This window comes from Chenopodium album, chromosome 24 (assembly GCF_948465745.1).
Source record: "Chenopodium album chromosome 24, dcCheAlbu1.1, whole genome shotgun sequence".
Lineage (NCBI taxonomy): Eukaryota > Viridiplantae > Streptophyta > Magnoliopsida > Caryophyllales > Amaranthaceae > Chenopodium > Chenopodium album.
Genome location: NC_137857.1, coordinates 9,894,154 through 9,908,140, shown reverse-complemented (window position 1 = coordinate 9,908,140; position 13,987 = coordinate 9,894,154). Strand labels below are relative to the sequence as shown.

Here is a 13,987-nt window from a genome sequence, read left to right as displayed (position 1 = left end):
GGTTAAGAAGTGTTAATAATAATTTATGAAAAATAAGGGCATGTTCACTTCAGCTTAATTTCAGTTTAATTCAGCTCCAATCAGTTCACTTTAGCTTCTAATTTCCTTCTCTCATAAAATATTCATTTAAGCTCTGTTCAGTTCAGTTCAATTTAGTTTAGCTCCAATAATCAGTTCAGTTCAATGTAAACGAGCTCTAAATTAATAATTATTCTTTTTTATTTCAAATGACTTTTGTTGTACTTTTAGGATCAAACTCTAAATGAGAGTGATGGATAGCTCAAGTGGTTAGAGCTCCCCTCCCAATTCTAAGAGATCTTGGGATCGATTCTCATCACCCGCCCTTGTGGCTCTCTAAACACCAAAAAAAAAAGGATCAAACTCTAAAGGTTTAAAAAAAAAAAAAAAAGGATCAAACTCTAAAAACTTTGACCATAAACTCTTATTGATCCATAAGTAGAAATACGAAAAACAATTATGTTGAACATTATTGGATTCAATTCAATGCATATGACAATCGATATAATATTGGTTAAGAGGCATGGAGTACTGTCGTTAAAATTAAAAAGAAACACATAGATGTAGTATAAAACTTGAATAAATCTGTCTTTTTGTTTGAAAAATGTTGTCAATCTTTTTTTTTTTTTTTTTTTTTTTTTTTTTTTTTTTTTTTTTTTGAAAGAAGTCCTAAAGGACATTAAATTTCATTGATAATAACCATACGGCATCTACAATTGACAATTAATGATAATGAAAACAAAAAATCTTGTACGGAGTAATTCTTATGATCAAACAATTGTATTATCCCTCCAAAAAAAAAAAAAATAAATAAAAAAAAAAAATTTGTCTAAAATGCATGGCACGAGTTATAAATGTAATATTGTAAATGTAACTCTTTTTTTGTGGAGAAATACAAGTTTTATTGTGGTGCACAGAGGAATAGGCCCCCAAAAGACACATACAAATAAAAATAAAGTTTACAAATCATAGCATAGGCATCCTTACAATATCATATAAGAATGAAGAGACTTGAATCAACTCAAAATTTTTGTTTTGATTTACGCCTTGATTTGCCAATCAATTTGCAACTCAATTTACCTATAGATAAATATGGTAGGAGCAACAATATCTTTCCTCTGGTAGCTTCTTCCATCTTGAAAGGATATGACAATTTCTCCTATAGGACATTGTGTTACTAAGAACCATGCATGACCACTGCTTAATTATCTAGTTGGACATGTAGCTTTTTACTACGCTCATATTGTAAAAAGTTTTTTCACCATATATTCCTGAATTCGTTTATTTACTATATACTCATAAAACTTTTCAAATTCACCACATACCCCGGAGTTTAACAAGAATATCATCAAATGATCAAATGACTAACATACGTTAACTTCGTTATTATAAAAGGTTAAATGTGTCATATGACATCATGGGTATATGGTGAATAAACGAATTACTAAGGGGTATATGGTGAAACAACTGTACATGTATATATTATAAATATAATAAAAGTAATGTTATTGCCAATTATATTATTAATTGTGATTAAGGGGGGTGGGTCACCAATTGAGTGGCTATGCTTATTAGTACGTAATCTTTTTCATTATCACATCGATAAACTATACGAACACTTTAATTTAAACTCTCATATTGAAAACCAAGATTGAGAACTTTCAAACTAGCCACCAGTCCACTACACATACGATTGAATTAAGAAGAATTGCTCACCTTTATTTGGTACGTTATTTGGTTTAATTTTATCTGTTATTTCATTTCATATTTCGAATCTTTTGAAATTCAATTAGTTAAGTTAAGCAAACTTTGTTACGTAGTACTCTGTAGTAATGTCGTAGTTAATCAACTTGTTTATCATATATAGAATGCCTGTAAAGTCCATGATTTGGGTGCTCTAAATTTACTTCATTTATTTTTGTATTTGGTGTTCAATTGTTCATCATTATTTGATTATACGTTCAAGGGATATCTGGCTCACATAGTCGATCTAGGAATGAGGTTAGAGAGATAAGAATTTAAAACGCTTTAGAGGAAATAAAATAAATAAATAAATAAAAGGAGTACTAGATACGAAGTACGAAGTATGTATTTTAAGTTGTAGTAATTCCAAACCTTAGACGTAAAGTCTTGTCACTTTCCAAACTAGTTGATGTATACGAGTACTACGATTTTCGCTCTAGTCTTTAGAATGAATGGTTATATATTATTATTAAATAATGGAAAATGCTATACATAGCCTTTAGGGCTATATATAAGCATTAAATTTACACTTGAAAATCGTAAAAAGTTAAGAAATCATAAAAATATAAACACTAATTACACTAATTTACGCGTGTTTTTGTCATGAATTCCTAATTTTATACAATTTTCAAGAGTATATTTAATGCTTATATATAGCCTTTAGGGCTACATATATCATTACCCTTAAATAATTACTACTATTATATTATCACAAATCCCTATATGACGATGTGACTAGTGGGCGGGTCAAGTAGGAGACCCCGCCCCATTAGTGGGGCGTGCCGGCGTCGGTGGGTCTCAATTTTGTGGGTGGTGAAACGGGGATGGGATAAAAACTATACCCGCCATGGGTAATGAAGATTTTAGGTTGAACCCGTCCCCATCCCCACCCCATACCTATATCTACATGTTTTTGAAAACAAAATTATTTATTATTATACTATTTTATAAAAAAATCAATTATGTAAAATATTTTTTTTGGTAACCTATATTAATTACTAGGTTAGTCCCATGTGATACACAATTTATCAAAAATATATAATGATGTTTATGTCACCTTTAGCATATACTGTATGCATTAACGATCAATGCAAACAACTACTCATTAAAAGAAAATTCGTCTAAAACCATTGCAAATGTTGAGAACCACGTTGATGACCAAAATCACGAGTAATTAAGCATATCAATCCAGGGTATGAACACCATACACATTATTTCCACTACTCCGTATCATAATGAAAAGAGAAGAAGGATCATTAGAAAAATATCAACATTTAGCACATAATTAATACAGTACGAAGTATTTAACTATTACTGCGTAACATGTACCTGAAATAGAGTTGAAATACAAAATAATATGTAGAATGGAAAGAGATGAGAAAGGAAAATGCTTTTTGCGTGACATAAAAATGAAATGAAAGGAGGGCCTTATTAATTAATAAGATAGTCAATTTTTTTTAGTTTCCTATGATTAGCAAATTTGTACAATTGTTCGATAGTCTGTAAAAAGCATCTTCTCCGTATTTGTTTTTTTTTTTTTTTTTTTTTTTTTTGGGAACACTCCGTAAGTCCGTAACAGTTGAAGTCATTATTTATAATCCAATGCAATTTTTAAAGTAATTTAAATGAAGTAGCTGAGCTTTAAAATTAAAAAAAAATATTAACAAGATGATATCATCAATGCATTTAAGCGGGAAAAAATATCATTACAAAACGACACATTTACAAAATTGAAAAAGGATAATGTCAGTGGTTTCTATTTTAGTTTTTTATTTTTATTTTTTTCTATTTTAGTTCTAGTTATAGATGTATGATTATGTATTTGGTAGACGGGGATTAGGTGGGTCTTGGGTGGGTATTAGGTAGGGTGGATATCTAAGTGGACCTGGGGAGGGGATTGTACCCGCCACGGCGAGGATGGAGATGAAAATCTTAGGTGTGGATGGCCGAATGGGCATAGGAAGACCAACATTCGTCTCGCCCCAATAACATCCCTAGGTGTGACCAACCATTATAAGGCTTACTTCATTAGAGTTATAGGGTTACTTTGTTAATGCTACATACTCCCTCCGTGTTTTTTTAAGTGACACAGTTTGACCGACACAGAGTTTTAGGAGATTTTATTAACTTTAATAAAATAAAATGTTAGTGGGGTAGGTTGGAGGAGTGAGAAATGATAAAGTAAAAGAATGTGAGAGGAAATGGGGACCATGAAAGGAGTGAGAAATGATAAAGTAAGAGATAGTAGGGTTAGTAGGGCGAAGATATATTATTAAATTATAAGGAATTTCTAAAAAAGGAAGTGTGTCACTTAAAAAAATACGGCCGGAAATGGAAAGTGTGTCACTTAAAAAAAACACGGAGGGAGTAGTTTACTTCATCAGTGTTATCTGGTCGGTGTTATAAAGGTTATTTTAATTGTTCTTTTACAAGTGGTCACATGGTATGGCCAGCTGCAAACAAGATGTACTGATATATTATTACTAAATATTTGATAATAATAATAATAATAATATGTATTCTTTTCACCCTTTTCAAATAATTTTCAGTAAAAATAATTTAAGTTCGGCAAAAATAAATTCAGTTTAGTAAAAATACATAACTTGAAGTTAAATCAGTAAAGATAAGTTTTAATTACCAATAGTTAAAATAACTTAAGTTTAGCTTTGATGAATTAAAATTATTTTTGTTGAATGGAAATTGTTTTTACTGAACTTAACTTATTTGATTTTTACTGATTAAAATCTATTCTTACATAACAAAATTTATTTTTGTTAAACTTAAATTTTTTGTACTAAACTTATTAATTTATACTTTGTATTATAATACTAGTGTTTCTAAATAACTCTTTATTCTCTCATTTATGTGGTTTTCAATTACTACAGTGTGTTGGAATATAAAGTATAAGTCTTTCAATGGGTATGGGTTTGAATAAGTAGTAATCTTAGTGGACTACCACTCTTATTGCCAGCTACAATTGAGGTCTTTATTTTGCAAATATGTCAAACTAACACTTTCAAAACTCTTTACTCATTAAAATTTATGCAGGGATTTAAGATGGATTTTGATATAAAGAAGCAAATCAAGATTACAGGGTTGCTGCAGAGTGAAGAACTGCACAATGTTAGTCTTGCACTCGATCTCGCTTTCTCGAGTTATTGATACTATGTTGATCTTCTTTGGATTACAATGCTGAATTTTTGGTTGATGTTGCATTCATTTGGATGCAGTATATTCTCGAAACTAGTGTTTATCCACGCGAAGCAGAACCCCTCAAGGAGTTAAGGGAAGCAACTGAAAATCACCCTAAGTAATACAGCATTCCTTTTGTACTATCATAGCTTAAGATTTATTATTCTATACAAATTTGGTACTCATCTCCTCTTCACTTTGAAGGTCCTACATGGCTGGTGCACCAATTGCAGGACAAATGATTTCATTCCTTTTGAAGAAGGAGAATGCTAAAAAAACTATTGAAGTTGGAGTGTTTACAGGATACTCCCTCTTGCTAACCGCTCTTTCGATCCCAGATGATGGGAAGGTTAACTTAATTATCCCATTAATCTTCTTATTACTAGTTATCACATCGTCTCAATCCCTTGCAACTAAAGCCTATGATATTGAGTTATAAAATTCTTTATAACAGCTGGATCATTTCTATTTTCCCTCACTTATCAATCACTTAATCTCAAAATAGCCTACTTCTGTTTTTATTGTTACGACAGATTGTTGCAATCGACTGCGATAGGGAAGCATATGAGATTGGCTTACCATTCATCAAGAAAGCCGGTGTTGAAGACAAAATCGACTTCATTGTATCAGATGCTCATCTAGCTCTTGATAATCTAATGCTGAATGTAAGCGAACTATTCCATAAAAATATCTCCACACTTCCACAGTAGTTTAAGTTCAAAAGCTTTTCCTTAAATTCTAACAAAGCTCTAGACTACATTGCTGTAAGCCTGTAATAACCTTCATTTAGTATTGTTTCGGGTAGGAAACAATTTCCCTGAATATGGTTGATTTTATATTTAAAAAATGATTGCAAAAGATATGATGCTTACTGTCTTAGCTTAGATTATGATTAGCTGACGCATTACCTTGTTGAGTGACTACAGGCAGAAAATGATGGAAGTTTCGACTTTTCCTTCGTGGATGCAGACAAAACTAGCTACCTGAATTACCATGAGAGGTTGATGAAGCTCGTCAAGGTTGGGGGTGTGATTGCGTACGATAACACACTTTGGGGAGGAACAGTGGCCATGCCTGAATCACATGTACCAGACACCATGAAGAAGAATCGAGAGGCTGTTATCAAGTTCAACAAGTTCCTTGCTGCTGATCCTCGCATTGACATTGCTCAACTTCCTCTGGGTGATGGAATCACTTTTTGTAGGCGTCTTATTTGATCTACTATTCTACTGTCTTCATGCTTCTAAAATTTCAATTGGAGGAGCATATCAGCATGTGCACCCATTGAACAATGTGTTAGCAAGTGTAATAATGCGTTTAATGCAAAGTAATTAAGTTTAGTACTTGTCTTTCATATATTTTCCAACAACATGGGATTAAACCATGGAGCAAATAGGTTTCCTACAGGAACAAAGCTTACAGACTTTAAAACTCAGTAGAATGATGTGTAAAAGTAGCTCAACAATGATGTTTTAGTTTTACACAGACGTCGAGAAACCAGAGTTCAACAATTCTGCTTATATCTGTCCACCGGATTGGCGGGTGCAAAGATGGATAAGTGAAATAGCAGAAGCACTACCAAAATTGATTGTTTTTATGGTATAATTGTAGGTATCAAGTTTAATCACCCTTGCAGAAATATGGAGAGTAAATATCAAAATCTAGCTCCTTTGTCAACATTTGAGCTAGCCTCTCTCACACTCTTTTTTAGCCGCAAAGGTCTCTGCGACTAATAGTGGGAAAGCAATAGTGGCATCACAATGCACCTGAACACCAAGGTCATTACTAATTAGGACATGGAAAAATAAGGGATACAAAAGTAAAACTTCAAGAAAAGAAGATATATACAATTACACAAACCTTAACGGTTTTAGCAGAATCTCGGATTTTTCCCCAGGAGACGGCCTCATCAGGACGAGCGCCAGAATCACTACCGTCATACTCCTGGGCAGTGTTAATGAAAACTGCATAATCTGCCCCGTTTCGCATCATATTTGCATTGCAAATGTGATGTTTAGGCAACCCTCCACCAAGAATTATCATTCCAGTCTTCCTGGGGTTCGCATGAACAGCCTCGCCATTCATGGCTCTTATATCTACATATAACCATAAAATGTCTGTAAGCATATTATATTGGAACAAGTCGTACATCATATTATCAAGAAAATAACTGACCTTGAACAATGTCGATGATTAAACCTGGATTCCGAATTGAATGAAAGTACAACATGTCTCCAAGTGAACCGTCTGTTAAACCTGGGCAGTATACTGGAATATTATTCTGAAAATTTGTGCATAAGTGAAAGCTGAATCAGTTAAACACTATGGGGAAAAAATTATACAAAACTTTTTCCATGATAATCTACTATCCATCAACCACCACATGCTACAGATACTTTTCTTGATTTGGATTTAGATTGACCCTTTTGCTCCAATTTAGCAGGAAATAGTAAAACTGCTTCAAATAGACTTTTATTGAACAGATTTCCAGTGTAAACAGTTAAATATCAAAAGCATGGAGTCTCGCAACTAAAGAGCATTCAGACTTTTGTTGAGTTAAAGATAATTTTTTGATAGTATTACTAGTCATAGCAGTGTTTTCAGCAGTACTTCAGATTTAATAAGAAGACAAGCATGAATGTCCATTACATGAACTGTCAAACAGGCTTGTAAGTTTGGTATTAATGAGCATTGAAATTGAGCGACATAGAAAAGGAACAACTTCGTGCACAAGTTGACCAAAACTTAAAACGGATTAATATGGAGTAACATTATTTTATGAGAATCTATGGGGGAAAAAACCAAGCCTAACCTCTAAATGAGTAGATTTTTCACCTTGTATGCCCAATAAAGGTATGAGCTCTCATCATTTATTTCTTTACCCAAACGAGCAATCACCTTAGATGGCGTCCATGTTATCTTCTGCATTCAGCAATTTTTGAGAAATATGAACATAAATAAATGGAAAACAACTAACAAGTGCTAACAAAGAAAGCTTGGAAACATATAATTGTTGACAGGGATGAAGTAAATCTAATAGTTTTATATGATAACAATAGGATTATGTTGTACTCAGGAAAAAAAAAAAAATTCAACCAACCACACACCAAGGCACAAAAGCAGAACAAAAGTATCTAATTGGAGATCAATTCATCAGATAATAGACATCAATAATTAAGAAATTACCTCTTTAATTTGCTCTTCTAGCATTTTATCAAAAATTGGAACAATCCAATCCTCGAATTTGCAGTAGTTGTCATTTGGAACCAATAAATTACCAATGCGATTCAATCCTTTTGAGCGTAACTGAGCTCCAGGTAAAGAAAATTCGCCTTTGAATGTAGGTGCAAGACATTTAACAAGATCCTCCTCTATACCGCCGGTAGTTGTTACAACAACATCTACCTGAAGAGGTGCAAATGCCCGATCTTTTGAGTGCAAATAATCTAATCTTAGAAACTTGGGTATAAAAAAAAAAGATGCTAAACTCGAAACTTCATACAAGGCCATGACGGAGAGAAGAAACAGTTATGTGAGCAAAATAACAGGTCACAACGGAATCCATCAGCTAATAATTCAAATCACATAGCCAACAACTCTGTATTTTAGGCCCCCAAGACATATCTAACACGAAATTTCTCTTTAAAAAAAAAAGAGAATGATTCTACAGTTGAAGGTTTGAAGCCGAAAGTTATCAGAGAACAAAGCCCCCAAGGTTTGCACGAAGTTTTCTCTTTCTATTTCCCCTTTTCTTATGGTGTTTGAAGTGGACAGCTACATCCCAAAGTCTACATTATTAGTACAACAGTGCAGGGAAAAGACATTATGGAAGCAACAAAACTAAAGCCGTGAAGGGTTCCCAGAAAAAGGAACTACTTCAATCACACTTCTTCCAAGCAATAAAACTAATGTGGTGAAAGACTGAAATGTTCCTAAACCCCCTCCTTTACATAAGCCTTCTTACGGTTCTCAATCAAAAATATAACTCAAACATGAGACAGCCACTAATAACGCCATTTACAATGATACAGTCAAACAATTAAGAGAGAGAGTGTCATTTAAATTGTTGTTGAGCAAATAAAAAACTTCCATTCAAAAATCTAAACAAACAACAGATTACGATCTGAGCTACAAGTCATTTGCTACTGCACATTCTTCACTCTTAAACAATCTTTCTTTCAACCAAAAACCCAAGACCATTTTAAGCATAGGATCTACTGAAACTAATAAGTCAAATACCCCACAACTAATTTCACACCTCTTCACACATTTGAATAACACTTAATGAAAAATCAAATAAAGCAAAGTAAAAACTCAATATTAATCTCACCATATGATGCTGAGTAAGATAACGAACGGTGTCACGAACACCGGAAGATATAAGATTCGAGGTAAAACCTAAAAACACTTTGCACCCCACAGAATCCCTATAAACAGGATCCCTCTCTTCCTCGCTACAATCTTCATCAAGTATCTCATTTGCCAGCCGCCAATCTAGCTTGAACCACACAAAACACACAAATGAACACAAAACGAAAAACGGGCAGAACAACACCTAAAATTGTTACACAGCTTAAAACTTAAGCTAACCATTTGATTTACAACATCAATAGCATCACCGAGATTAGATGCTTGGAAACCGGTTGAGACGAACGATTTCAAAAGCTTGGGATAATTCACTCCTTGATTAAAATCATAACCCTCAATCTTAATACATTTCCCTTCAAGGGTTTCTGATTCCTTGAACACCACAGAACGAACCGACGCCATTATATCATTATTATCCATATCTCAACACCTAATACAATTTACTACCACAATTAAAATGAATGAATTGCACAAAATCAATAATTCTCAATTTCTCACTACTTTTACATAACAAAATTTCTCAAAACCCCAATTTAAAAACTATATGAACCATTTTGGTCAGAGAATCTCAAAAGCAAAGAATACATTAGATTTACAATTGAGGAATAAATAATCCCAAATAAAAGGAAAAAGGGTGTGTGTAGAGTAAAGCAATGCAATAAACAATGGTGCAGGGTAACTAAGAAAGAACAGAACTTTAAAGAAAGAAAGAAAACGGAGAAGAGGGTACATTACCTTGCCGCAGGATTCTGTTGGCCGCGGCGTTGCCGGATTCTTCTTTTGCGCGGTATCGCCGGAGGCTTGTGTTAGGGAAGAAGGGAGGTGAGGGGGTGTCGGAACTCGGAAGTAGAATAGAGTTTGGGGTCGGGGAATTGGAGCTGTAGGGGGGTCCGTCGGGTGGAAAGCTAAACGTCGCCCTCGAATATCTAACTAACGCCCGCAAAATAAATTAAAATTACAAACTTACCCTTTATATATATATATAAAAAAAAAATCTTCAAACAAAATTACCCCCCTCCCCCAACAAAACCCTCATTCCTTACTCACTCTCATTCTCTCTCTAAACAAACCGTCACCACCACATCCACCTCCACCACCACAACATCCACCTCCGCCACCACCATCACCGCAGATAAAAGCGTCGGAGCAGTAGTGGAGCGCCGATCTACACAGTGATAATGCCGCGGAAGGACAAAGGCAAGTCAGTCATGGCCAGCGGAGAAGAGGTTTGATTTTTTTTTATTTTTATTTTCTGAAATCGCGGCAAAACGCCTGATTTTTTCGCACAACCATGGCTGAAACGCCTAGTTCGTGCGTACAACCGTGTGGTTGTACGAAAAATCTAGGCGGTTGAGGTGAAACGCCCAGTTTTTTCGTACAACCACACAGTTGTATGCACGAACTAGGTGTTTTAGCCATGGTTGTGCGAAAAAATCAGGCGTTTCCTGGGTTTCGAATTTTTTTTAAAAAATTAACGCAACGTACCGATTCTGATCGGTTCAACGAGCCTTCGGCAAGCGTCAAAGGCTGTGTTTCTGGTATTTCGTTGTTGTCCATAAGATCTAACGAAATTGATTTTGCAAAATTTATAAAATTTGTTTGATTTCACGGTTGTTGGGGTGGTTGTCCGATGAACGTCGGTGGCCGTTGACCACTAGAGAGAGCGGTAAAAAGTTTTGTGTCCAGTAAAAATATGAAATTAAGGTAAAATTAGTTATTTTTATAATCGTTATAATAAGGTTAAATACGTAATTTAATTTCATTTTGCGGGCGTTAGTTAGAAAATCGAGGGCGGTATAAAATATTCATTTTAGTTCTGTTCAATTCAGTTCAGCTCTAATAAGTCCAGTTCAGCTCAGCTCAGTTCAGTCAATGAGAACAGGTCCTAACCCAATCTATCTATCTATCTATAACTATAACTAAAGTAAGTACTGCTGACATAATGACACTATTACTATCCACATATCAATTTCTCATAAAAAAAAAATTTCCCGTCAAAACTATTAATGACATCATTATTTTTTTTCAAGATACATAAAGGTTTGAAAATGGTAAATTAATTATACATTTTCTTAAAGATTTGATATTTAAATTAGGAAAAATTATCACCATTAATCCCAACTTTGCTCTGCCCGTCAATATTAATCCCAATTTCAATTTATTTTTTTTATTACTCCTACCTTTGTACCCCATTAATTTTTTTTATCACCCCCAAGTGACTTGGAATCGGTTGAAGAGGTAAACTTTGCTGACTTGTGAATATTTGCACACGTGTCGCAACATGATAGGTTAAAAAAGAAAAAAAATAAAACAAAAAATAAAAATATCCCCATTTCCTCAACCTCCCCTTCCCTTAGCCACCCTATGGCCAGGCCAGCCCGCTGCCACGGCAGCCCAACCCCCTTCCCCCCCGGAGCGTCGACCGCCGCCCAGGCTCAGCTCCTTCCCCTCCCTTGATGCCGACGCTACCCCGACTAGCCTCCTCGGTCTTCTTCTCCTTCTCCTTCTCTTGTCTTCCCTCGCTCTTTTCTTTCTCAGTCTTCTTCAATTCTCCTTCTCCTTCTCTTATCTTCTCCCTCTTCTTTCTCATAGCTGCGCCCTCCTTCTCTTTTCTCGTCCTCCCTTCAACGCCTAATGTTGCCCCGCCAAACCCCCCGTCGCCCTTCAACGCCTAATGCCGCCCCGCCCTATATTTGGTTTTGATTTTGTATTGTTTTTAAGGTCAAATTTGACGATACTAGAGTTTTCTTGGTCGAAGGCATAATTAACCAAATTTGAGGTGAAACTCAAAGCCAATTTCTAATTTAAGGTGTGTTTTCGTGTTTGTGGTGGATGTTCTTGGTGGTGGTGGGTCTAGGCTTAGGGTTAGGGTTAGGTGTGATTTTGTGGTTGTGGTGGGTCACTGGCGGAAATGAAGGCTGGTGAAGGGATGATGAAATTCGCTATCAAAGGGGGCGGAAATGAAGTCTGGAGATGCCTCCCTGTTGGAAACGATCAGGGCTGCCTCGGGCGCCACCTGCGCTGCCGGAGGTAGTAGGGTAGCCACCTGAGTAAGGGTTGGTTTTTTTTTCAAATTAAATTTATTTTATTTTATTTTTTTGGACCTATCACGTGTTAACACGTGTATGCAGCTGGTAACTTGCAATATCAATTAATATTGATGGACAGAGCAAAGTTGGGAGTGATAAAAAATAAATTGAAGTTGGGATAATAAAGTTGGGATTAATGGTGACAAGTTTTCCTTTAAATTAACTAAATACACAATTTCCATTGGAGTAAAAAAAATGTGGTTGAACTATTTCATTTTTCTATACACATTAGCTTTTTTCTTACTTTTTATATTTTATATAAATTGTATGAATTTGGAATTTCCTTATTTAGTAATTCATCAATTTGTTAAATTTTGCTTAAAAATCGTGAATTAATTGACATATTTATAAATTAATCAACAAAAAATTAATTAGGCTCTGTTCATTTCACCTTAAAAAAATAATATTAAGTAAAAATAATTTCAGTTTAGTAAAAATAAATATAATTTATGTTCAGCAAAAATAAGTTCAGTTTAGTAAATATAATTTCAATTCAATGCAAAATTATTTTTAGTTCAGTAAAAATAATTTCAATTCATCAAAATGAATTTCAGTTTAACAAAAATAATAAGGTGAAGTGATTCACGCCTAATACGTAGTATTTTTTTTTCATAAATAAATCAACATATGTGGGCTCACACTTAATAAAAAAATTATTTTTTTTTTTACAAAAATATCATTAGATACACTTTTTTTTTTAAATCATGATGATAAACTTGTATTTTTCCGAAAGAAATAATGATAAAAAAAAGGGTATAATTCACCATATATAAGACCGTATTACAATACATACTACTATATTAGATCAGATAAAGGTAAATAAAGTAACTTAACATAATTTTCTCAAAAAAAAAAAAAAAAAAAACATAATACAGGAGTCGAGTATGGGATAACACAAGTCTATCAATCTACCATTTTGATAATGGATCAATAATGTATAATTATACAATGTTGCTGGTGTTGTTAATACGAGATAGTGCTTGTCATTGTCGGTCGTTCATAATGGCTAGTTGTTAGCCGGTGATCCGTTTAATTTTTACCTTTTTTACTAGTAAAAGCTATTGCGCTTCATTCATAATGGCTGGTTGTTAGCCGGTGATCGGTGAGTATAACGTTGATAAACAATTTTTTTTTTTTTTTAACATGTTACATTTATGTATTGGACAAATGACTGAGCAATTATAAAATTTATGTAGGGTAAATATTTATGATTTTGTAAGATTTAGTCAGTCTTATTGATAATATTTAATACACATGTTTGGTGAAACAATTACATCGATCCATCAAATTTAAGTGCTTGTCTAATTAACATGAAAATAAATATAAATATTAAAACAATTAAACAAAACAAAACAAAAGGTTCATATAGGAACTTCAAAAAAATGAAGTTGTTTGGCTAGAAACTTATCAATTGGTTCCTTGAAAAATTATTTCTCCATACAAAAATAAAGTTGGTTACCTAAATTTCCCTTTGAAAAAACTTTCTCCGTTCCCTAAATATTGCAACATTTATCATTTTGGCCAACCATTACAGAGGTTACTTCGTTAGTGTAATAGGGGCTACTCGGTCAATTTTA

At 33.9% G+C, this 13,987-nt stretch overlaps 2 protein-coding genes across 2 annotated transcripts; one reads left to right on the top strand and one right to left on the bottom strand.

Moving 5' to 3' along the window:
- Window positions 1-4,818: 4,818 nt before the first annotated feature.
- On the top strand, window positions 4,819-6,223 carry LOC145612417 (caffeoyl-CoA O-methyltransferase-like). The gene is made up of 5 exons (XM_081667793.1): window positions 4,819-4,884; window positions 4,992-5,071; window positions 5,158-5,302; window positions 5,487-5,618; window positions 5,880-6,223. Exons 1-5 carry the CDS (start codon window positions 4,819-4,821, stop codon window positions 6,168-6,170), a joined length of 714 nt encoding a protein of 237 aa, XP_081523919.1. The 3' UTR covers window positions 6,171-6,223.
- Window positions 6,224-6,276: 53 nt separating this feature from the next.
- Window positions 6,277-10,158, bottom strand: LOC145612416 (deoxyhypusine synthase-like). Its single transcript, XM_081667792.1, has 8 exons — window positions 10,057-10,158; window positions 9,544-9,751; window positions 9,284-9,451; window positions 8,140-8,358; window positions 7,789-7,875; window positions 7,129-7,234; window positions 6,814-7,049; window positions 6,277-6,719 (listed from the first exon to the last, which is right to left on the bottom strand). Exons 2-8 carry the CDS (start codon window positions 9,739-9,741, stop codon window positions 6,639-6,641), a joined length of 1,095 nt encoding a protein of 364 aa, XP_081523918.1. The 5' UTR covers window positions 9,742-9,751; window positions 10,057-10,158; the 3' UTR covers window positions 6,277-6,638.
- Between the last annotated feature and the right edge of the window lie 3,829 nt (window positions 10,159-13,987).